The sequence below is a fragment of the Brassica napus genome, chromosome C7, assembly GCF_020379485.1.
Source record: "Brassica napus cultivar Da-Ae chromosome C7, Da-Ae, whole genome shotgun sequence".
Lineage (NCBI taxonomy): Eukaryota > Viridiplantae > Streptophyta > Magnoliopsida > Brassicales > Brassicaceae > Brassica > Brassica napus.
The window spans coordinates 41,480,551-41,499,745 of record NC_063450.1 but is presented as its reverse complement, the minus strand read 5'-3'; the positions used below and the strand labels follow the sequence as shown (position 1 = coordinate 41,499,745).

Genomic DNA, 19,195 nt, shown 5'->3' with positions numbered 1-19,195 from the left:
AAATATCCAAAATAATCCGAAATATCCAAATTTTTTATCTAAATCATCCTAATTATTTGATATTTTACCTTAAATAACCAATATTTTATCCAAATTATTCGAACTACCCGAACTATCCGAACCCGAACTGGATCCAAATGAGAACCGAACTTTTTCCGGATATTTTCCGGTTCCTACATTTACTATCCGAACCGAACCGAACCCGAAACTATCCGAACCGAACCGAACCGAAAATACGTCAAGTACTAAATGGATCCTCTAGCCCCTATCCGAACTACCCGAAACCCGAAATACCCGAACCGAACCGAACCGATACCCGAAATGCCCAGGCCTACATAAAACTTTATGATGGTGCTTTGAGGTAAAAGTCAAATGATCGGAGTAGCTTTCTTGGCAAATATGTAAGTAAACTTCAAACTACTATTGTAATATTCTCTCTCACCCGAAAGAGAAAAAAGAAATGAAGAAGATAATGACAAATGATGACAAGAGACAAAGCAAACCAAAAAGAGGTTTTTAGATTGTAATAAAATTTCTTTCTTTTTTTCTTATTTCCGCTTTAACTTTTCCCACTCTGCAAATCATTTTCCCTTTGGATTGAAGCCTTTTGACACTTTTTCTCTTTTTTCCCACACCTTTATCAGTATGTTTTTCTTCTTTTTGCTCATATGTTTCTATTCCAACTTTGCATAGAATCTTTTTGATATCCCTAATAAAATGGAGCTTAATTCGCGTTTGACAATTGTTGCTTGAAAAAGATCTGTTCTTGACATTTCAAAGGAGGGAGAAAACCATGGAGGGACAAGCAAAGGGGACCCAACTAAAGACAAAGACAAAAACTTTGGATTTGAACAAAACATGACCAGGTGTTATGATTAATGCTCATTCAACATTACTATTACCCATCACTCTCTCTCTATCTCTGAGGAAAACTAACCATCACCAAGCTAGTCTACTTTTAATTGGTTTCTTCTGCATCTTTCTCTGCTTCTTGAACATAATTCTTCCTTCATGGACAAGCATCACAACCATCTTCTGCTACAGCATCATCAACATCTCCACCACCACCAGAAGCTCTCTCTTGCTAAATCTTCTAGGCAAAGCTGTAGTGAATGGTATTGTTCTCTTCTCTTTCTTCTATTTTCACCGCCATCCCTCTTTTAAGTTTCTTTCCTGCAACTTCACAGGATCTTTCGAGACGTCCCAAGTGATATAACCATAGAAGTAAACGGAGGAAACTTTGCTCTACACAAGGTATATCCATACTTACAAAACATTAACAGTGATATGTAGTTACTGAGAACCAATGTTTGATTTCTCCATTTCTCAGTTCCCTCTAGTCTCCAGAAGTGGAAGAATCCGTAGAATCGTCGCGGAACACAGAGACTCAGACATCTCCAAAGTGGAGCTCCTCAACCTCCCAGGAGGAGCAGAAACATTCGAGCTAGCAGCCAAGTTCTGCTACGGGATCAACTTCGAGATCACCTCATCAAACGTCGCGCAGCTCCTCTGCGTCTCTGACTACCTCGAGATGACAGAAGAGTACTCCAAAGACAACTTGGCTTCGAGAACAGAGGAGTATCTCGACAGCATTGTCTGCAAGAGCCTCGAGATGTGCGTCCAAGTCTTGAAACAGTCAGAGAATCTCCTCCCTCTCGCGGACGAGCTCAATATCGTAACCAGATGCATCGACGCCATCGCCTCGAAGGCCTGCGCCGAGCAGATCGCCTCGAGCTTCTCGCGGTTGGAGTATAGCAGCTCCGGGAGGCTTCACATGAGCAAGCAAGCTAAAGGTAACGATGGAGGAGGTGGAGACTGGTGGATTGAGGATCTTTCTGTTCTTAGGATTGATTTGTATCAGAGAGTGATGAACGCTATGAAGTGCCGCGGCGTGCGTCCTGAGAGTATAGGAGCTTCCTTGTTGAGTTACGCAGAGAGACAGCTGACAAAGACAGGACATCAAGAACACGAACAAGCCGTTGTTGAGACAATCGTTGCTCTTCTCCCAGTTGAGAAACTCGTTGTTCCTATAAGTTTCCTCTTCGGGTTGCTTAGAAGAGCGGTGATGCTTGATGCTTCGGTGTCATGCAGGCTTGATCTAGAGAGGAGGATCGGTTCTCAGCTTGACATGGCGACGTTAGATGATCTCTTGATCCCTTCTTTTCGTCACGCGGGAGATACTTTGTTCGAGATTGACACGGTTCACAGAATCTTGGTGAACTTCTCGCAGCAAGGAGGTGATGATAGTGAGGACGAAGAGTCTGTGTTTGAATGCGGTGATGATAGTAGTCCGCATACGCCTTCTCAAAGCGCCATGTTTAAAGTTGCGAAGCTTGTAGATAGTTACCTCGCTGAGATTGCTCCTGATGCTAACCTTGACCTTCCCAAGTTCTTGCTCATTGCAGAAGCTTTGCCGCTTCATGCTCGCACTCTTCATGATGGGTTGTACCGTGCCATTGATCTCTATCTTAAGGTAAACTCAAACAGTTTTTGCTTTTCTTCTCTTGTCTTGTTGATACTTGTGTTCTCGCTTCTCAGGCACATCAAGGGTTGTCAGATTCAGACAAGAAGAAGCTGTCGAAACTTATAGACTTCCAGAAACTCTCACAAGAGGCAGGAGCACACGCTGCGCAGAACGAGCGGCTTCCTCTGCAATCAATAGTTCAGGTTCTCTACTTTGAGCAGCTTAAGCTCAGAAGCTCCTTGTGCACTTCTTACTCAGACGAAGAGACAAAGCCAAAGCAGCAGCAGCATCAGTCATGGAGAATCAACAGCGGAGCTCTCAGCGCAGCGATGTCCCCGAAAGACAACTACGCGTCTCTGAGGAGAGAAAACAGGGAGCTGAAGCTCGAGTTAGCTAGGCTGAGGATGAGGCTCAACGATCTGGAGAAGGAGCATATCTGCATGAAGAGAGATATGCAGAGGTCTCATTCGAGAAAATTCATGAGCAGTTTCTCGAAGAAGATGGGGAAGCTTAGCTTCTTTGGGGGGCATCATAGCTCATCAAGAGGTTCAAGCTCTCCATCGAAGCAGTCTTTCAGAACTGATTCAAAGGCGATGGAGAGAACATGCGCAAGCATGGATTAGCAAGCTCTGTCATTTTTCTTTCTTATATATTCTCTTTACCTGTTGCTGCTTTGTTAAAGTGAATGCCAAGACTAGGCTGTGAGTGAGTGAGTGAATGATAATATTCTCAGTTACTCTGAGTTTCAATCTTTTGTAAATGGATTTGATTTTGATTAAAAGACAAACAAAAGGTCTCTCAAGAGAGAATATAATATCTGAAGTCTTACAAAGACAAGGCAGAGAGATAAAGAGTGTAAACCCACGTAGACAAACACTCAACGACCCACAAAGATCGAGTCCTCAAGAGGAAGGGGACTTGGTGTAAGAGCGGATACCGAGAGCCAAGCCTAAGATAAGAAGAGGAACAAGGAACTGAAGGATCTTGATGAGGAAATCGGAGCTCTTGTTCTGGTTAGACTGGGTCTGGTTTGAAGGAGGAGGAACGAACTTGGTTTTGGTAGGGACGGTGGCGGAGTCAATATCACCAACGTAGTACTCATCAAGCATGGCTTTTGCAGTGGAGCTGTGTCCCACATCCTCAAAATCATCCGTCGCGTCTTTCCCTGAATAAAAACAAACACATTGTTGAGAAGAAGAGGTAAGTGCCCAAACATGAACTAACAAACCAAGAAAGACGTGTAAGGTGGTTTTACCTGTAGAAGTCAAGATGACCTCGTCACCACCAGGATGGTCGTCCAAGAACTTGGTCACATCATAAACCTATATATATATATATATATACACCATCAAAAGAACAACCTTTTCAACTATTCACATATCAAACGTAGTTAACAAAGTTCAATCATAAGCTCAAGATACGAGATCAATCAAACAAACATGGAGAGTAAGCAATCACATTCAATAAAGAATCAGTAGGATTTTAGCAAAGGGACCCAAATTATCAGTGATTTAGATTATAAGATCTCGCAAAAGTAGAGCAGATCTACGGTTACAGTTTGATAGTGCGATCCAGATCTTATCAGATAATGAGAGATCAAACAAGAGAGAGATGAGAGTGGAACCTTGCCGTCGATGGCGATCCAGCAATCCTGGTTGCTAGTGTGCTGAGAAACCTCCTCCAAGGTGAACACTTTGCCGTCTCCGCCCATCTCCCGATGATCCTCAAATTATTCAAACAAACAAAAGGGTTTCTGGTGGAATGGCTACTAATAAATTAGCTTAATAGATCTGGCGCATCGCTGATAAATGCTTCTTGCTTCGCTTAATCATATTTTTTAATTAATTAAATATTGTATTCCGTTTATTCTTATTTTACTGGTTGGTATTTAATTCTTGTTTTATGACATTGAATAATAAAGTTTTATTAATATTTATCTCAGTTTCCCTCCACAAATATTAAAAAGATACAGTTTCATTTTCTGTGGTTCATATGTCACCCTCCTCCTTCTCCATCGCATCCACCGTCTCTCCGGCTTCTCTTGCCGGAACTCTCGTATCCAACTCTAAGGTAATAACAGATATGTTGTTGCCTCCTCATTTATCATCTCTCGGAATGCCTTTTATGTTTTCTCTTCCATTGATTAGTGAATAAACCAATGAACAGACTCTACTTTTAATTATTTCCCGTATCCGTTGTACACTGAAAGAAAGACCAAGTCACACACGCATCAGAATGAATGTTTTTCAATCTTGTATTGTAGACTGTTTTGGGTGGTAGTGGTATATATTGGAAGAACTATGATGCTACCAAGACGAATAGGAATCTCAAGTACAGAGTTTGTTCTGTCTCTGGAGGGTCTAACACATCTGTGGAGAATGTACCTTTTCCTCGTGATTACTTCGAGCTCATTAACCAAGTCAGCTTTCTATTTGCTCTTCTTCTTAACACCAAATTAGCTACTACCAATATTGAGTTATGTAAAGCTAAAGCATTAGTGGAAATGTTGCATGAAAAAAATACAGGCCAAACAAGCAGTTGAATTGGCTTTGAAGGACGAGAAACAGTTGATGGTGAGTTTTGCAAATGGATCTCGTTTATTATTAGTGTGATCCAAGGGAACCCTTTTTTTTTTTTTTACAGGAAATTGAGTTCCCAACGTCTGGTCTTGCATCTGTGCCAGGTAACTAACTACTTTCATCTTCTATGCAGTTTTTTTATTCTGTCATGTCAAGGCCTTTCTCTCCTTCTTGTTAGATGATATTGTTTAGTTCTCTTCCGTTGTTACTTGTGTTGTAATAGGTGATGGTGAAGGAGCGACAGAAATGACAGAAAGTATGAATATGATACACCAGTTTTGTGACCGCCTTATATCTCCTGAAAAGGCTCGAACCACAAGAATTGTATGCACTCTTTTATCAATATCCAAATATTAACAAGATTTAACATCTATAAAAGTTCTGCTTAACATGATGATTTCAGTTCTTCCCGGAGGCAAACGAAGTCAAATTTGCTAAAAAAAATGTCTTTGAAGGAACTTACTTTAAGCTGGACTATCTGACAAAACCTTCTCTTTTTGAGGACTTTGGTTTCTTTGAAAGAGTAAAGATGTCGGATCGAGTGAAGCCTGAAGACGAACTGTTCCTTGTTGCATACCCTTATTTTAATGTCAACGGTATAATACACCCAAACATTCATCATCTTGTTAACAACATAAGCATCTAGATCATTCATTTGGGGTGTGTTCCTCTGTTGCCAAAAAGAGATGCTTGTAGTGGAAGAGCTGTACAAGGAAGCTGTTGTGAACACTGACCGAAAACTAATCATCTTCAATGGAGAACTTGACCGCATACGTTCAGGCTGTATCCTTTTTCATTCTTCTCATTCATTAAATGAAACTAAACTATAGACTCTTTTAGAGAGAGAGAGACTCTTGTTTCCTTTAACGGTAAGCAAAAAAGACTATCCAAAGTTCTTTTACCCAAAACTGGGTGCACTGACCGAGACACTTCTTCCCAAGATGGAGACAGTTTACTACATCCACAACTTCAAAGGACAGAAAGGAGGTGTCCTTTTCAGGTTTACTGCTGCTAAAATAAAAGAAAGAAAGACAAATTGATATCATCTTGTTTCTTGATCTTTAGCTGAATCACTTGTTGTGTTGTGAATCTATGTAGATGCTACCCAGGTCCATGGCAAGTCCTGAGAAGAACAAGAAACAAGTGCGTCTGTGTTCACCTGCAAGAATCCATGCCTTCTCTCAAGGAAGTTGCCCTAAACATTCTTGCCTCTGCTTGAGTTGCATTCTTGTACTTAAAACTTCTTCATGTATTCACATACTGTATAGTAGTGTATATTAAAGTTCTATATGGGTTATTTGTCATCCATAATTGTATAATGTGAGTATTTAACTTCGGATTTCCAATGGGCCTTAGTACATGAATTACTCGGCCCATTATCATAATTCGTATTAAATAGACGAAAGTACCCCTTAAACCCTAGAATACTCGAATATAATTTCGTGAGCGTGTCTCTTCAGCCGCTAACACACACACAGACAGAAGGTGAAGCGAAAATGGTGTCGGGATCAGGTATATGCTCGAAGCGCGTTGTCGTCGATGCGCGCCACCACATGCTGGGGCGCTTGGCGTCGATCGTGGCCAAGGAGCTGCTCAATGGGCAGAAGGTCGTCATCGTTAGATGCGAGGAGATTTGCCTCTCCGGTGGACTCGTCCGCCAGAAAATGAAGTACATGAGGTTCCTTCGCAAACGTATGAACACGAAGCCTTCTCATGGACCCATTCACTTCCGTGCTCCTTCCAAGATCTTCTGGCGTACTGTTCGCGGGTTAGTAGATCGAAAGATCTCTCCTTTATATCGTTTAACCTTCTTAAAGTTCCAGTTTTTAGCTTGCTTGCGTAACACGGTAGCTATTGCATTTTGTGTTTTATTGCTCGTGTTCTGATTTAGATCTCTGTGACTGTGCGTTTAGTTTGTGTTTTTTAATGCTGACGTGTCAAGTTATGTATGGTTTACTTTAATGGCATACAGATGATTGTGTGGTTGTAAGAGTAATATTGAAGTTTTGGTTAATGTGTGTTTGATTTTGCAGTATGATTCCACACAAAACGAAGCGTGGAGCAGCTGCACTTGCACGCATGAAGGTGTTTGAAGGTGTGCCTCCACCATACGACAAGGTCAAGAGGATGGTTATCCCCGATGCTCTCAAGTTTGTCCCTTTTACACTCTTTTCTTCCTTTTTTATAGTTTCGCAAACTTTTCTACTTTTGTGTAATAATCATTCTTTTTTCTACTTCAGGGTCTTGAGGCTTCAAGCTGGTCACAAGTACTGTCTGTTGGGCCGTCTCTCCTCTGAAGTCGGGTGGAACCACTACGACACCATCAAGGTATCCATTTCCTTCTTTCTCCAACCTCCCTTTTGCCCTTACATGCTTTGCACCCCGTTTGTTTTATATTGAGGTTTGTGAATTGTTAATGGCGTCTGATGACTGATGTAATACTAATGTCCGAATGAACAGGAGCTGGAGGCGAAGAGGAAGGAGAGATCTCAAGTTGTTTACGAGCGTAAGAAGCAGCTTAACAAACTTAGAGCCAAGGCTGAGAAGGTCGCTGAAGAGAAGCTCGGAGCACAGCTCGAAATTCTTGCACCAGTCAAGTACTGAGATGATCAGTAGTAGTTTGTCTTTGCATGTTTTTGAGCCGTCTTATAATACTTTTTTTTTCACTTTCACTTAGTTGTTGCATCGGATTTTGTCCTATGTCTTTGTACTCTCTTTTTAACTTCATTCAGAATTTATTTACCCTTCTACTTTGGCATGATCACGTTACTGAAGCAAATTAACCAACAATATAAAATGATATTAGTTACAAAAAAATAAATATTTTTCCAACTTTAAAAGGAAAATTATTAAGAATTGTTACTGGCGCTCAGGGATGCCTCTAAGGTTTAAGGCTTTGCAGATACTTCTGTGTACTTTGTAAAGTGTAGCTAACTAGCAACCCGGAAAGGTCATCGAAGATTGTTCACACTACCATTATTTGCATAGTCAATAAAGCCCGATAAAAATCGATTAGAGATAAAGCATTTTATGTTTCTCAGACATTGATTAAAAGTAAAATTCAAAACTAGGGAGACGTTACTATGGGAATAATTTGTCGAAAAAGTTTTTTCCCTTTAAAAGAAAGCTTAGAGGAGAATGCAATGTGAGGATTAGTGTTGAAGCCAAGCAAAACGTAATATCATTGCTTTTTTAAGATTCTCTCTCAAGCATCAGTCTCATAATCATTCTTAAGAACTGAGCAACCAAATTTTGTTTTTTTTTTTTCTCTTTTGAATTTCTACTCGTAGACATTTCTATTTTATGTAACATGTAAGAATGGTTAAATAAACACTCACTGTACTTAAATTGTTAATTTAGATTATTAGCTGATACATACTGCTAGTGAGTGCATTATGACCACTGAGTAAAGTACCTACGATTCATCATCATTGATAACACCTTCACACATACAAATCCATTGATATATATATAAAGAATGAGTTCTTAGGATAATCCTAATAACACAATAGAACAATTTTAATATATGTTCACCAGATTTCACTCAGAAAATTTGAAGATGATCTTCTGGATCGATTTGGTTTTGCTCAGTGGCTTCTGGGTGTTTGGTTTCTCCAATCCAAATGGTATGGAGAAGATTCTTGTACCATTACTTTTGTTCTTTTACCTTCAACTGTTTTATTCAATCTTTGTAATGGAACAGGTTTCTTGAGTTTGTCTTGTGGCGGCTCAAGTTACACCGCTGCTTATAACATCTCCTGGGTCTCAGACAACGATTATATCGAAACAGGTAACACTACTGCCGTTACTTACATCGAGGGAACTTCAACTTCTACTGTTCCCATCAGATTCTTCCCAGACTCTCAAAGTCGCCAGTGTTATAAGCTACCTGTGAGGAAGGACCTGTCCTCGGTTCTGATTCGAGCCACATTCGTTTATAGAAACTATGATAGCCAGAATCAGCCTCCAGCATTTCGTGTCTCTTTGGGGAGGAGTGTCACTAGTACTGTTGATCTCAGAACCAAAGATCCTTGGATTGAAGAGTTGGTTTGGCCGGTCAACAAGGATTCTCTTTCGCTTTGCTTGCTTGCGGTTAAAGGAAGAGGCATTCCGGTTATCTCCTCTCTAGAAGTACGGCCACTTCCTTTAGGTGCTTACAGAAACAGCTTAGAGGATTCGCCAAATGCTATCCTCAGGAGAAGTTACCGGATCAATAGCGGCTACACAAATGGGACTATCAGGTATGAGTTCTCTCTCAGGCTCTTTAAATATGATCTTTCTTGTGGGTGTTGAACTCACTAGGTGAATTATATTGAATGGCAGGTACCCTTCAGATCCGTTTGATCGAATATGGGATCCAGACCAAAGTTTTGCACCTTTCCACACCTCTTGGAACTTCAATAGACTCGCAAGATTGTCTTCCTTCAACATCACTGAGACTCCGCCAGATACCGTTCTACAGACTGCACGGATTCTTGCTCGCAAAGAGATACTTTCGTATACACTTTCTCTAGATACACTAGGGGGCTACTACATTATCCTCTACTTCGCTGGGATACTCTCACTCTCTCCTTCTTTTAGTGTGACGATCAATAACGAAGTCAAACAGTCTGAGTATACCGTGACCAGCTCAGAAGCCAGTGCTTTGTACTTTACGCAAAAGAGAATCAGTGAGTTAAACATCACCTTCGAAAAATTCAAGTTTAATCCTCAGGTGAACGCTCTTGAGGTGTTTCAAATCCTCCAAATCCCTCCAGAAGCTTCTTCTACCACAGGTATCCTCTGTTTGATTGCTACCTAGATAGAGCAGCCAAAAAATTCACCTTCTAAGTTATCTTTTGCAGTTTCGGCGCTTAAAGTCATAGAACAATTTACCGGGCAAGACCTTGGATGGCAAGACGACCCATGCACTCCTCTTCCTTGGAACCACATTGAGTGTGAAGGAAGCCGTGTTACATCATTGTAAGACAATCCTTGCTTTTGACATTTCTGGACCTCAGCTCAGATTTTTCTTCTTGCTGTTGTCCAGGTTTCTTTCACAAATCAACCTGAGATCCATTAGTCCAACTTTTGGAGACTTGCTTGACCTCAAGACACTGTAAGTTTTCAGCATTTCTAGCGTCTCATGTATGCATGTGTGTTATCACTGAGTGTTCTCCTCCAGGGATTTGCATAATACATCACTTACTGGAGCGATACAGAATGTAGGAAGCCTTCAGCATCTCCAGCAGCTGTAATACTCATCCATATAACATTGAAGAATTATATGTTTTAGGTTTCTTGTAGTATTAAAAAAGCTTCTGATGGTATATATCCAGGAACTTGAGCTTCAATAAGATAAAATCTTTCGGATCCGAGCTGGAAAATCTGATTAACCTTGAAGTTCTGTAAGTTATCTTATACTGAGATTTTCTGGAATTGTTTTCTGTAATTCTAAAGCCAGTCTCTATTCCTTGCAGGGACCTGCAAAACAACAGCTTACAAGGATCAGTTCCTGAAACTTTCGGAAAGCTGAAGAAACTTCGTCTCCTGTAAGTAAACATTTAGACCAAAGAAGTAGCTTTTACCTCATACAAAGAAGGATCTTTATATGACTTCTGCTCAGGAATCTGGAAAACAATAACTTAGTAGGCCCCTTGCCACAGTCACTTAACAGAACGGGTCTGGAAGTAAGGTATATTGTTTCTGTCTCACCGCCATTTGCTACAGTACTCTAGTGTTGTGTTCTAGCGTTACTGATATGCTTTCTATGCAGGACAACGGGGAACCCATGCCTTTCGTTCACTTCGTCATCGTGCAACAATGTGTCTTCAACAATCGACATACCACAAGTCACTATCCCTACCAATAAGAAACACAAGAAGCAAAACCGTATAGCGATCTTGCTAGGAGTTTCTGGTGGCGCCTTGTTTGCCACTCTCCTCATCTTTGTTTTCATGTCGATCTTCACGAGGAGACAGAGAAACAAAGAGAGAGATATAACCAGTATGGGGGGAACAAATGCTTTCTTTTTTTGCTCCACATAGTTTGTGGCTTTATGATTCTTAATAGTTATCAAAAATCAGGAACAGGAGAACAACTGAAGATGCAGAACTGGAACACTTCAAGAATCTTTTCTCATAAAGAGATCAAGACAGCTACAAGGAACTTCAAGGAAGTGATTGGCCGTGGAAGTTTTGGATCTGTATACCATGGGAAACTACCTGATGGAAAACAAGTTGCGGTCAAAGTGCGGTTTGATAAAACTCAACTTGGAGCTGATTCTTTCATCAACGAGGTTAAGCGCTCAAACCTTTCCTATCATGCATTCGAACCCACGGCCAAGAACGCATTCATCTTTAGTGATCCGAGTGCTGCGGTCTAATGTCTCCCTTTATACTGTCTACTTGTAGGTGCATCTTTTGTCACAGATACGCCACCAAAATCTAGTTTCCTTCGAGGGCTTCTGCTACGAACCAAAACGGCAAATACTAGTTTATGAGTATCTGCCTGGTGGATCATTAGCTGATCACCTTTACGGTATACAACTCCCCAAGTATCTAGCTAATGCTCATCATCCTTTTTCAAAGACATCTTCCTCTCAAAGCTAATTGCTTCTGCAGGTCCAAGTCGTAAAAGACTTTCATTGAACTGGGTTTCAAGACTAAAGGTTGCAGTTGATGCTGCAAAAGGTACATCTTCAACATCTGTCATTGGTACTAAAAACACATTTGGTTCTGGCAGATAGTAACGTTTAGTCTTGTTCATGAAAGGGCTGGACTACCTGCACAATGGAAGTGAGCCAAGGATTATACATCGGGATGTAAAGTGCAGTAACATACTTCTGGACAAGGATATGAACGCAAAAGTTTCTGACTTCGGCCTATCAAAACAGTTTACAAAAGCAGATGCTTCTCATATTACTACTGTTGTTAAAGGCACTGCAGGCTACCTTGACCCTGAGTAAAATCTACTGTAACCATCTCTCAGCATTCGTGACGGATAAACATTTTCATTAACTAATCATTAATCATACTTTTCATTCCAGATATTACTCTACCCTGCAGCTGACAGAGAAAAGTGATGTCTATAGCTTTGGTGTGGTTCTGTTGGAGCTCATCTGTGGAAGAGAACCCTTAAGTCACTCAGGATCACCAGATTCTTTTAACTTAGTACTATGGGTAAGAATAACATGATTGTCTTTCTTTCATTATCTCCCAGAGTCATAAAATATAGTGCTACTTATATGCAGGCTAGGCCAAACTTACAAGCAGGAGCATTTGAGATTGTGGATGATGTCTTGAAGGGAACATTTGATCCAGAGAGCATGAAAAAAGCTGCTTCTGTTGCTATAAGATGTGTGGGGAGAGATGCATCAAGCAGACCATCTATTGCAGAGGTTTTGACTCAGCTGAAAGAAGCGTACAGCCTTCAACTCTCATATCTAGCTGCTTCAGGACATACAGACATATAAACATATATCACAAACAAGAGTAAAGAACTATACTTGTATCACTTTTTTTTTGCTTTCTGTTTTTGTGTTACAAAGTTTTGTAAGCGAAATGAAATGTAATACTAACTACATTCCTTGGCTAGTAGATATATAAATATACCAGAAAATTAAGCTCTATTCCTCGGCTAAAAGTCCGGCTTTTTCAACACAACTTGGGCTTCACCAACGGACTCGACCACACCATCAAGTTCCTTTACATGGCTAGTCATGCCACTGATTCTGTAAGCCTTAACCATTGTCCTGTATGTAATCTTATCAGGTTTAACTCCCTTCTTCTCCATTAATTCGAGAACACCTTTCATCTCTGCAAACTTCTCCATCCTCCCGTAGGCATCTACCAGACAGTTAAAGAACACAAGGTCCAACCTTACGTCTGAGTTCTCAATGAAACGCAAGACTCCTCCAATTTTATCCGCTTTACCAGCTCTTCCATACGCACGAACAAGAGAACACAGCGTAACACAGCTTGGTTTTATCCTCTCCGACTGCATCAGCCTAAACAAATATTCCATTTGTTTCAAGTCTCCTGCCCTCCCGAACGCGTCAATGACCACATTGTATGTGACTATGGTCCATGAGTAGTGGTACTTCTGCATGAACTCCATCACGGCGCTCATCTTCTTGTAGTTTCCTGTTTTCCCATACGAATCAAGGAGGATATTGAACGTTCTGATGTTGGGTTCGATCCCAGAGCTCTGAAACTTGTCGTAACAATTCTCCATCATTTCTATCTGCCCGTTCCCACCAAAGGCTCTAAGTGTTGAGTTCATGGTCCAAGAATCAGGCTTGCAGTCATCCTCTCCAAGCATTTGGATAAGTGTTGATTCCATCTCCACAAACCTTCCAAAAAAAAAAAAAAAAACTATCTCAGCTTATACATGCTTTGAACTAAACCATAATAACTCAACAAGGACAGTAAAGGGTGCTAAAGTACATTTTTGCTTTCCCATACGCATCGATGAGGGTATTATACGTGATTGTATTAGGCCTAATACCCAGTCTTCTCATGTCAGCGAGCAGAGCCTGAACCTCATCAAACGCAAAAACCTGAAGAAACGACTTGATGAGGATGGAGTAAGTATGCACATCGGGATGACAGTTATGACTGCTTTTCATAAGTTCCAGAAGAGTAAACGCATCGTCAAATCGTCCACTCCTGCTATAAGCAGATAGAAGCGCAGTATACACTTCATGATTCACCACACAGCCTTCACCGATCATTTCTTGAAAGAGCCGATGAGCCTTTTCAGGCTGCTTGCATTTGCCAAGCATGACGATGAGCTTGACGTAGATGCCGACGTTAGGTTTGTACCATAGCTGTTCTCGAAGTAGCTCAAACACCTTACACAGAATCAAATCCCAAAAATTAAAAAAAAAAAAAAATTAACAAAGTATAAGTCGAGAGAGCAGACGAAGTTTACAAACCTGAAGAGCAGATTCCCATCGGAGAGCTGTGATTCGCTCGTGGAGAGCCTCGAGCACCGTCCTTGGGAGAAGCTTCTTCGAGTTGGTTGGTCCTTTCTTCTTCTCGATTATCGCCTTTGTAGCTTCTCTTCGGAGTATTATCGATATCGCTTTCCTAGACGCGATTTTGGAGTTCATTTCATCTTGAATCTCCTTCGAGTATCTCTCCTCCGTGCTCTTCACCCATTTTCTCGGCCTCGTGTCTCTAACCGCCAGGGAGGAGTCGTTACTCGTATGTTTAGGCTCGCGCGGGGAAAAGGATACGCATCGCACTGTAACTTTCCTCTCCGCCGGACGGCGGTTGTACGCCGACGGAAGTGGCTGAGCGTGGCTCGTGGAGGTGGAGAGCGAAACCATTTGGACTAATCACCAGAATTTTCAAGGATCAGACAAATTTAAAAAAAAAAAAGGAAAATGGATAGCTTTTCAGAATGTTATCGGGCCAGGCCCAAATAACCAAACGGGCCTACAGGCTTGGAGGATTTTCAAATCTCAATTACACTCAAATGAAAGGATCATAGAACTATAGAAGTGTTCCAATGAAAATGGATCATAGACAACCTCTGTTCCATGAGATCGACATGATATCAAACCAATTCGTATTTGAAAAAGATACGACGTGTGGATATTTATTGATGGTTTGATTGATTTCAGAACATCGATATGTTTTCACGTGACTTGTGTCAAAAGGGGGTCTCACATGACAGAGAATAAATGACCAAAGTGGATCGTTTACTACTACGAGTTTCCTTTTTCTAACTAAAAATAATAATGTAATAGTATATACATGTGTTAAATTTCAGATAACAATACAAAAAGAAAATTATTAGTAAAATCTAATTATGTTATAGGCGCATAAAACTTAGGTTCGTTGTTAGGTAAATGCAGAGCTTAGTAAGGACTTGGTTTCGTTACTCCTAAACTTAGGATTAAGAAGAATTCAATCCGAAAGCTCCAAAACCAATAAAATGTATCGTTTTATGATTTATCGCACAAAGTTTAAAGGACACAAGATTTATTATAGCTATCCACTTAGATACTTGAGAGACATAAACTCAAGAGTTTTGGCATTTCAGTTTTCAGCTACATTAAGAACTTTATACAAACAAAAAACATCCTTCCACATTGGCTTACCAAAACGAAACAAGAACATGATTCATGACAAGAGTATAGCCGCTGTACTTACCTAAAGCCCCTTCACTGGAACTATATTCGGTAAATAAAAGATTTAAGGTCTCTGAGAATAAGGCAAAAAGGTTTATAGAGTTTCAGCAGCGAATGAAAAACCTTAAATACTTTCTACTTAACTTATAGCTTAGCCTCTTGTCCTCATAATCGTGATGCTTCCTTTTCCTCCTTCTGTGCGGATCTTAGTCTTCCCAACAACGGGTTTCCCAGAGAACGCTGAAGTTTGGATCACTGGTGGCTCTAGTTTGTCTTCCTTTGGTTTCGCTGCTGGTGTTCTGATTTTCTGGTTGATGTCCTTGAGAGTCATGTCGCCGTGAACCCCACATGGTTTGATGAATGCAAATGGATAGATGATCGATGATGGTAGCCTTGGAACCGGCCTTGCAAATGATTTCCTACCTGCTATTTCCCCACCACTTAAACATTATAATGATGTCTTTGGTTTCTCATTTTGTAGCGAACATCAGTATGTGGACTATGAGAATCCATTTGTGACTCAATAGTTTGTTTTACCTTTAAAGATAACATTTGGAGAAGATCGAGTCATAGGTCGTCTAACTTCCCTAGCTTCTGGTTCTGGTGGCTCGCTTAGATACTCTGCACCGTACACAGGGATTGTATCAAGAAAAGCCACAACTAGAGAAACCAAAAGAAAAGTCAATACAAAGAAATCTCACCTGAAATATCTACTTGGACATCAGGAGAACCAAAGCTTCTGAAAGAAAACAACAAATAGTAATCAGTTAATCAAGCAAATAAGATATTAAACCGAAAAATAAGCAAAAAATGAATAATCGAAACATACAAGTCATCAGGTAGGATTGGAGTCTCAGCATCATTTAAGCAATCAGCGTACCACTCTTCAGCATACAGATCAAGGCCCTCCAGGTCCAAGCTTGAGGCAGAAGCGTCCGCTGGAAAAGGAGACAATGTTTTGTTTTAATGGAAAACGCATTGGCCAGACTGAGCTGTTATAATTTACGAGAGCTCAACCTGAAAACCCTTCTATAAGTTGAGATCCTTCAGGCAAAAGCTCATCAAATGTTTCCTCTCTCGCCTGAACATTCAAAGAAGATGCATCAATAAGAGCATCAAAGATAGTATTTAGAATCTAATGCAACCTCCTAAGCTATCAGACGTTGCTTAGATAACAGAACTTGCCATGGTAGGTACCTAACAATTAAATTAGGCTGTCAGATACCACGAAGCTTGAATTTGTTAGACGTCCACAAAACAAAACGGATTCATTCTTTGCAAATGTTACAGCAATAACATATTAAGATTGGCTCAGTGATCTATAGTTTCTAACTGATCTCTGATATTGGTGATCAGCCAGAATAAATATTAATAACTGATGCTAGCAAACAGTACCATAGAGGTCTGCATCCTAATAAATGCCCACAGGGTTTAGTAATCAAGAATATTATGGTGATGCGTCTGAGTGTATTAGCTAACGACGAGATAATGGTTGTGTGTACTCACGCCTGATTTTAAGATTGAAGAGAAGCTCTCACTGCTGAAAAGGGACGTTTCCATAGGCTGATCATCGAATAGTAACATCCGACGCCTCTTAACAGCAGAGCGTGTCTCACTTTGCACTTCCAGCTTCTTGGTCGTTTCATCTGAATCCCACAACTCATTAGATTAGAAACCATCTGAAATCAAAATGATAAGATGGAAACAAAAAGCACAAACCTGTTGTGACATGATAACCCAACTCGCCACAGGCCTTGACAGGGGTGGAGTGATCGTCAAACATGTATGAGTGATCTTCTTGGTTCAATGTGACTTCCGTCATAGTTATATCAGCTGGAGTTTGGTGAAAAATTTAGCCATGCTTGTCACAAAGTATTGTCAGAGTTAAATAATGTAATAACTTACAGAAATCAGACTGTGGCTGGTGATCATAGATCTGAACTTGCCAATTCCATGAGGCGCTACTGCAAAAAATTAGACAATCACAATGATCAAACCAATGGTACACTAACACGTTAACCATCTACTCAACTTGGAAGCTTCGTGAAGACTGGAGAGTCTTAAGCATATCCTGTAAGTTTTCCCAATGATCAAACAAATCCACGGGTACTAACCAAACAACTCAAACTATACAAATAGAGTAGCACATTGTGTGCAGTTTAACGATTGAAAAACCAATCACAAGAGTAAAAAAAGAGGATTTGATGAAACATTAAATGACTAATCAATCATTTCATTAAGAAACCCAACTGAATCTTAAATCACATTTACAGCTAATCCGACATTTCATTCTCAAATCAATTAATCAGAAAACCCAGCATTGACCGAGAAACCACGACCAAATCTACGCGATTACAGTAAAAACACACACTCGAGATCACACAAATGACTAATCAATTAAATGACTAATCAAATCAATCATCGCAAAGCAAACACACACTAACACAAATCAAATCACAAGAGCACAGGAAAAACGAATAAAGCAGGAAAAGGTAAAGAGAATCTACCGATCTTCTCCGTAATCCATCGATCTTCCCACACCGAGTAACTAGCCGTTGCCTGGAAAATGAAAGAGTAAAAGATCAACAACACTGTAACATGCACGCGCCTGGTAATGGAAAGACGGAGAGCGTATATAGCTTGAATAGAGCAGTTTTGACTGACCTTTGTGCGCTCGAGATATGTGCTTAGTGCTTACTGCTACCTTCAGAGACCAACAAAAAGTAAAAGCGGCGAGTTTCTCTCTCTCTCTCTAGAGCCAGGACACTGGTCAATATTTATATGAGGAGTGAGAGAGAGAGAGAGAGGAGAGATGATGGTTTTTTTTCTTTGGGTGTGTGTAGCAAAAAAAAAAAAAAAAAAAAAAAAAAAAAAAAAAGGAGAAAAGAGAAGACCAGTGCGAAGCACGCTCTCTAGTTTCCATCCTCTTTTCTCGTGATTTTCTCCTTAATTGTTCGCCATTTATTTATGACAATAAATCACTTTCCTTCTCTTTCTTTTATCTTTTGGATATTTCAATATTCGCTTTTTAGATTTTTTTATCACTCTTCTTAATACTCCTTTATTGGTTTTTTAACTCTGTATCTCAACCGGAGCTTTTAATTAAACTGCCAAAATTTTGATACATGAAATGAAGAAAAAATGAAGATATTTAGATTTTTTTTATTACAAATTTAGATTTTTAAGTTATTAGTCAATGGTGAAACTGTGTAAATTGTTGTTTAGTCGTTAAATCTTCTAAAACGGTTACAATTATCTTTTAAACCGTCCAAAATTATAATATTATAATAATAAATTATATAAGATTTATTAATTATAAATTATAATAATTAATATAGTTATATTATAAAATAATTTGATTTTACTATTTTTATACTAATATGTTGTATATTATATTATATATCTAGTATATTTTAAGTGGTAGATGTATAAATTGGCATTTCTCATCACTCAACTGTGTACTGTCACATTTTACTTTTAGTTCAAAGTTTCTTTTGTCAAAAGTTAATACTCTTCAGATTTATATTGCCATACTAAGTTTATTTCAAAATTTTCCATGTTTCAATGGATTTTGTGTTTGAAAAGTGTCAAAATTTTCAATTGATTCATTTGTGTATTTGATTAATATGTTAACAAAAAGAACATTAAAACTAAAAAAAATAACAATCATCGTTATAGCAGAAAATAAAATAAAATAAACAAAAAATGGTAGAAAATCATAATGTTTAAAAGAGGAAAAAATCTATTTAAAACTTATAATGTTCGGTGTACTACAACGATAAAGAAAATAATATAATTCTTTAGAGCATCTCCGATGTATTAATCTATCTTTTACTTTAAAATGATGCAACACCAAAATGAAATAGAGTTTTACTCTAATGTATTACTTCATTTTTTACTCCAAAAATGAATATTTTTAAAAAATTATATCTTTATTTAATTAATAATTGTTAGTGACACCTTCTACTTACAAAAACTTACCAATTAACCCAAATATTTTATGTTCATAAAACATCCACAAAATATAATTTA

At 39.3% G+C, this 19,195-nt stretch overlaps 7 protein-coding genes across 14 annotated transcripts; 4 read left to right on the top strand and 3 right to left on the bottom strand.

The window, feature by feature from the left end:
• Positions 1 to 595: 595 nt before the first annotated feature.
• Positions 596 to 3,280, top strand: LOC106349014 (BTB/POZ domain-containing protein At5g48800). Its single transcript, XM_013788886.3, has 4 exons — positions 596 to 1,115; positions 1,188 to 1,254; positions 1,331 to 2,473; positions 2,539 to 3,280. Exons 1-4 carry the CDS (start codon positions 1,012 to 1,014, stop codon positions 3,085 to 3,087), a joined length of 1,863 nt encoding a protein of 620 aa, XP_013644340.2. The 5' UTR covers positions 596 to 1,011; the 3' UTR covers positions 3,088 to 3,280.
• On the bottom strand, positions 3,216 to 4,361 carry LOC106349017 (cytochrome B5-like). Its single transcript, XM_013788889.3, has 3 exons — positions 4,089 to 4,361; positions 3,720 to 3,786; positions 3,216 to 3,629 (listed from the first exon to the last, which is right to left on the bottom strand). The coding sequence occupies exons 1-3, from the start codon at positions 4,173 to 4,175 to the stop codon at positions 3,367 to 3,369; spliced, it is 417 nt and encodes a 138-aa protein (XP_013644343.2). The 5' UTR covers positions 4,176 to 4,361; the 3' UTR covers positions 3,216 to 3,366.
• Positions 4,362 to 4,371: 10 nt separating this feature from the next.
• On the top strand, positions 4,372 to 6,384 carry LOC106349015 (protein LPA3). Its single transcript, XM_013788887.3, has 9 exons — positions 4,372 to 4,534; positions 4,728 to 4,883; positions 4,990 to 5,037; positions 5,108 to 5,147; positions 5,267 to 5,367; positions 5,447 to 5,639; positions 5,728 to 5,826; positions 5,926 to 6,043; positions 6,142 to 6,384. Exons 1-9 carry the CDS (start codon positions 4,457 to 4,459, stop codon positions 6,260 to 6,262), a joined length of 954 nt encoding a protein of 317 aa, XP_013644341.2. The 5' UTR covers positions 4,372 to 4,456; the 3' UTR covers positions 6,263 to 6,384.
• Positions 6,385 to 6,465: 81 nt separating this feature from the next.
• On the top strand, positions 6,466 to 7,793 carry LOC106349016 (60S ribosomal protein L13a-4-like). Its single transcript, XM_013788888.3, has 4 exons — positions 6,466 to 6,811; positions 7,077 to 7,193; positions 7,284 to 7,371; positions 7,504 to 7,793. The coding sequence occupies exons 1-4, from the start codon at positions 6,540 to 6,542 to the stop codon at positions 7,645 to 7,647; spliced, it is 621 nt and encodes a 206-aa protein (XP_013644342.1). The 5' UTR covers positions 6,466 to 6,539; the 3' UTR covers positions 7,648 to 7,793.
• Positions 7,794 to 8,381: 588 nt separating this feature from the next.
• Positions 8,382 to 14,385, bottom strand: LOC106349013 (pentatricopeptide repeat-containing protein At5g48730, chloroplastic-like). Of its 6 annotated transcripts, none has more exons than XR_007325941.1 (7): positions 13,961 to 14,385; positions 13,470 to 13,876; positions 12,636 to 13,375; positions 12,291 to 12,470; positions 10,611 to 11,806; positions 9,929 to 10,506; positions 8,382 to 9,840 (listed from the first exon to the last, which is right to left on the bottom strand). XR_007325941.1 is itself a non-coding variant. In XM_013788885.3 (4 exons), exons 1-3 carry the CDS (start codon positions 14,354 to 14,356, stop codon positions 12,661 to 12,663), a joined length of 1,518 nt encoding a protein of 505 aa, XP_013644339.2. In that variant the 5' UTR covers positions 14,357 to 14,385; the 3' UTR covers positions 12,019 to 12,470; positions 12,636 to 12,660. The 6 variants fall into 6 exon arrangements, 2 of the variants coding, with proteins under 2 accessions (XP_013644339.2, XP_013644337.2); XR_007325942.1 differs by having other exon boundaries at positions 8,382 to 10,506; positions 10,611 to 11,246; positions 11,336 to 11,806; XR_007325940.1 differs by having other exon boundaries at positions 8,382 to 10,506; positions 12,291 to 12,473.
• LOC106349010 (probable LRR receptor-like serine/threonine-protein kinase At5g48740) lies at positions 8,526 to 12,661 on the top strand. Of its 2 annotated transcripts, none has more exons than XM_013788880.3 (16): positions 8,526 to 8,669; positions 8,747 to 9,284; positions 9,367 to 9,818; positions 9,888 to 10,005; positions 10,073 to 10,141; positions 10,208 to 10,276; positions 10,362 to 10,430; positions 10,503 to 10,574; positions 10,649 to 10,717; positions 10,799 to 11,028; positions 11,115 to 11,320; positions 11,436 to 11,562; positions 11,646 to 11,714; positions 11,796 to 11,985; positions 12,071 to 12,203; positions 12,275 to 12,661. In XM_013788880.3, the coding sequence occupies exons 1-16, from the start codon at positions 8,570 to 8,572 to the stop codon at positions 12,494 to 12,496; spliced, it is 2,733 nt and encodes a 910-aa protein (XP_013644334.2). In that variant the 5' UTR covers positions 8,526 to 8,569; the 3' UTR covers positions 12,497 to 12,661. The 2 variants fall into 2 exon arrangements, with proteins under 2 accessions (XP_013644334.2, XP_048618165.1); XM_048762208.1 differs by having other exon boundaries at positions 11,109 to 11,320.
• Positions 14,386 to 15,044: 659 nt separating the features above from the next.
• LOC106349009 (protein XRI1) lies at positions 15,045 to 18,036 on the bottom strand. 2 transcript variants are annotated; one of them, XM_013788878.3, is made up of 10 exons: positions 17,828 to 18,036; positions 17,671 to 17,722; positions 17,069 to 17,127; positions 16,883 to 16,996; positions 16,670 to 16,809; positions 16,181 to 16,244; positions 15,993 to 16,101; positions 15,865 to 15,902; positions 15,701 to 15,784; positions 15,045 to 15,589 (listed from the first exon to the last, which is right to left on the bottom strand). In XM_013788878.3, the coding sequence occupies exons 2-10, from the start codon at positions 17,688 to 17,690 to the stop codon at positions 15,315 to 15,317; spliced, it is 903 nt and encodes a 300-aa protein (XP_013644332.2). In that variant the 5' UTR covers positions 17,691 to 17,722; positions 17,828 to 18,036; the 3' UTR covers positions 15,045 to 15,314. The 2 variants fall into 2 exon arrangements, with proteins under 2 accessions (XP_013644332.2, XP_013644333.2); XM_013788879.3 differs by having other exon boundaries at positions 15,045 to 15,586; positions 17,828 to 18,034.
• Positions 18,037 to 19,195: the final 1,159 nt, after the last annotated feature.

Bases quoted from the DNA above. Each gene is read 5' to 3' on its own strand.
- LOC106349014 (XM_013788886.3), top strand. From the start codon at position 1,012: ATGGACAAGCATCACAACCATCTTCTGCTACAGCATCATCAACATCTC. The intron at 1,255-1,330 runs GTATATCCATAC...TCCATTTCTCAG, and splicing joins GAAACTTTGCTCTACACAAG to TTCCCTCTAGTCTCCAGAAG. The intron at 2,474-2,538 runs GTAAACTCAAAC...CTCGCTTCTCAG, and splicing joins CCATTGATCTCTATCTTAAG to GCACATCAAGGGTTGTCAGA.
- LOC106349017 (XM_013788889.3), bottom strand. From the start codon at position 4,175: ATGGGCGGAGACGGCAAAGTGTTCACCTTGGAGGAGGTTTCTCAGCAC. The intron at 3,787-4,088 runs GTTCCACTCTCA...ATATATATATAG, and splicing joins GGATCGCCATCGACGGCAAG to GTTTATGATGTGACCAAGTT. The intron at 3,630-3,719 runs GTAAAACCACCT...GTTTTTATTCAG, and splicing joins GGTCATCTTGACTTCTACAG to GGAAAGACGCGACGGATGAT.
- LOC106349015 (XM_013788887.3), top strand. From the start codon at position 4,457: ATGTCACCCTCCTCCTTCTCCATCGCATCCACCGTCTCTCCGGCTTCT. The intron at 4,884-4,989 runs GTCAGCTTTCTA...AAAAAAATACAG, and splicing joins ACTTCGAGCTCATTAACCAA to GCCAAACAAGCAGTTGAATT. The intron at 5,038-5,107 runs GTGAGTTTTGCA...TTTTTTTTACAG, and splicing joins AGGACGAGAAACAGTTGATG to GAAATTGAGTTCCCAACGTC.
- LOC106349016 (XM_013788888.3), top strand. From the start codon at position 6,540: ATGGTGTCGGGATCAGGTATATGCTCGAAGCGCGTTGTCGTCGATGCG. The intron at 7,194-7,283 runs GTTTGTCCCTTT...TTTCTACTTCAG, and splicing joins GTTATCCCCGATGCTCTCAA to GGTCTTGAGGCTTCAAGCTG. The intron at 7,372-7,503 runs GTATCCATTTCC...CCGAATGAACAG, and splicing joins ACCACTACGACACCATCAAG to GAGCTGGAGGCGAAGAGGAA.
- LOC106349010 (XM_048762208.1), top strand. From the start codon at position 8,570: ATGTTCACCAGATTTCACTCAGAAAATTTGAAGATGATCTTCTGGATC. The intron at 10,142-10,207 runs GTAAGTTTTCAG...GTTCTCCTCCAG, and splicing joins TTGCTTGACCTCAAGACACT to GGATTTGCATAATACATCAC. The intron at 11,563-11,645 runs GTATACAACTCC...TTGCTTCTGCAG, and splicing joins ATTAGCTGATCACCTTTACG to GTCCAAGTCGTAAAAGACTT.
- LOC106349013 (XM_013788885.3), bottom strand. From the start codon at position 14,356: ATGGTTTCGCTCTCCACCTCCACGAGCCACGCTCAGCCACTTCCGTCG. The intron at 13,877-13,960 runs GTTTGTAAACTT...ATTCTGTGTAAG, and splicing joins GATGGGAATCTGCTCTTCAG to GTGTTTGAGCTACTTCGAGA. The intron at 13,376-13,469 runs GTACTTTAGCAC...TTTTTTTGGAAG, and splicing joins GCGTATGGGAAAGCAAAAAT to GTTTGTGGAGATGGAATCAA.
- LOC106349009 (XM_013788878.3), bottom strand. From the start codon at position 17,690: ATGGATTACGGAGAAGATCG. The intron at 17,128-17,670 runs GTAGATTCTCTT...AATTTTTTGCAG, and splicing joins ATGGATTACGGAGAAGATCG to TAGCGCCTCATGGAATTGGC. The intron at 15,903-15,992 runs GTATGTTTCGAT...GTTTTCTTTCAG, and splicing joins CCAATCCTACCTGATGACTT to AAGCTTTGGTTCTCCTGATG.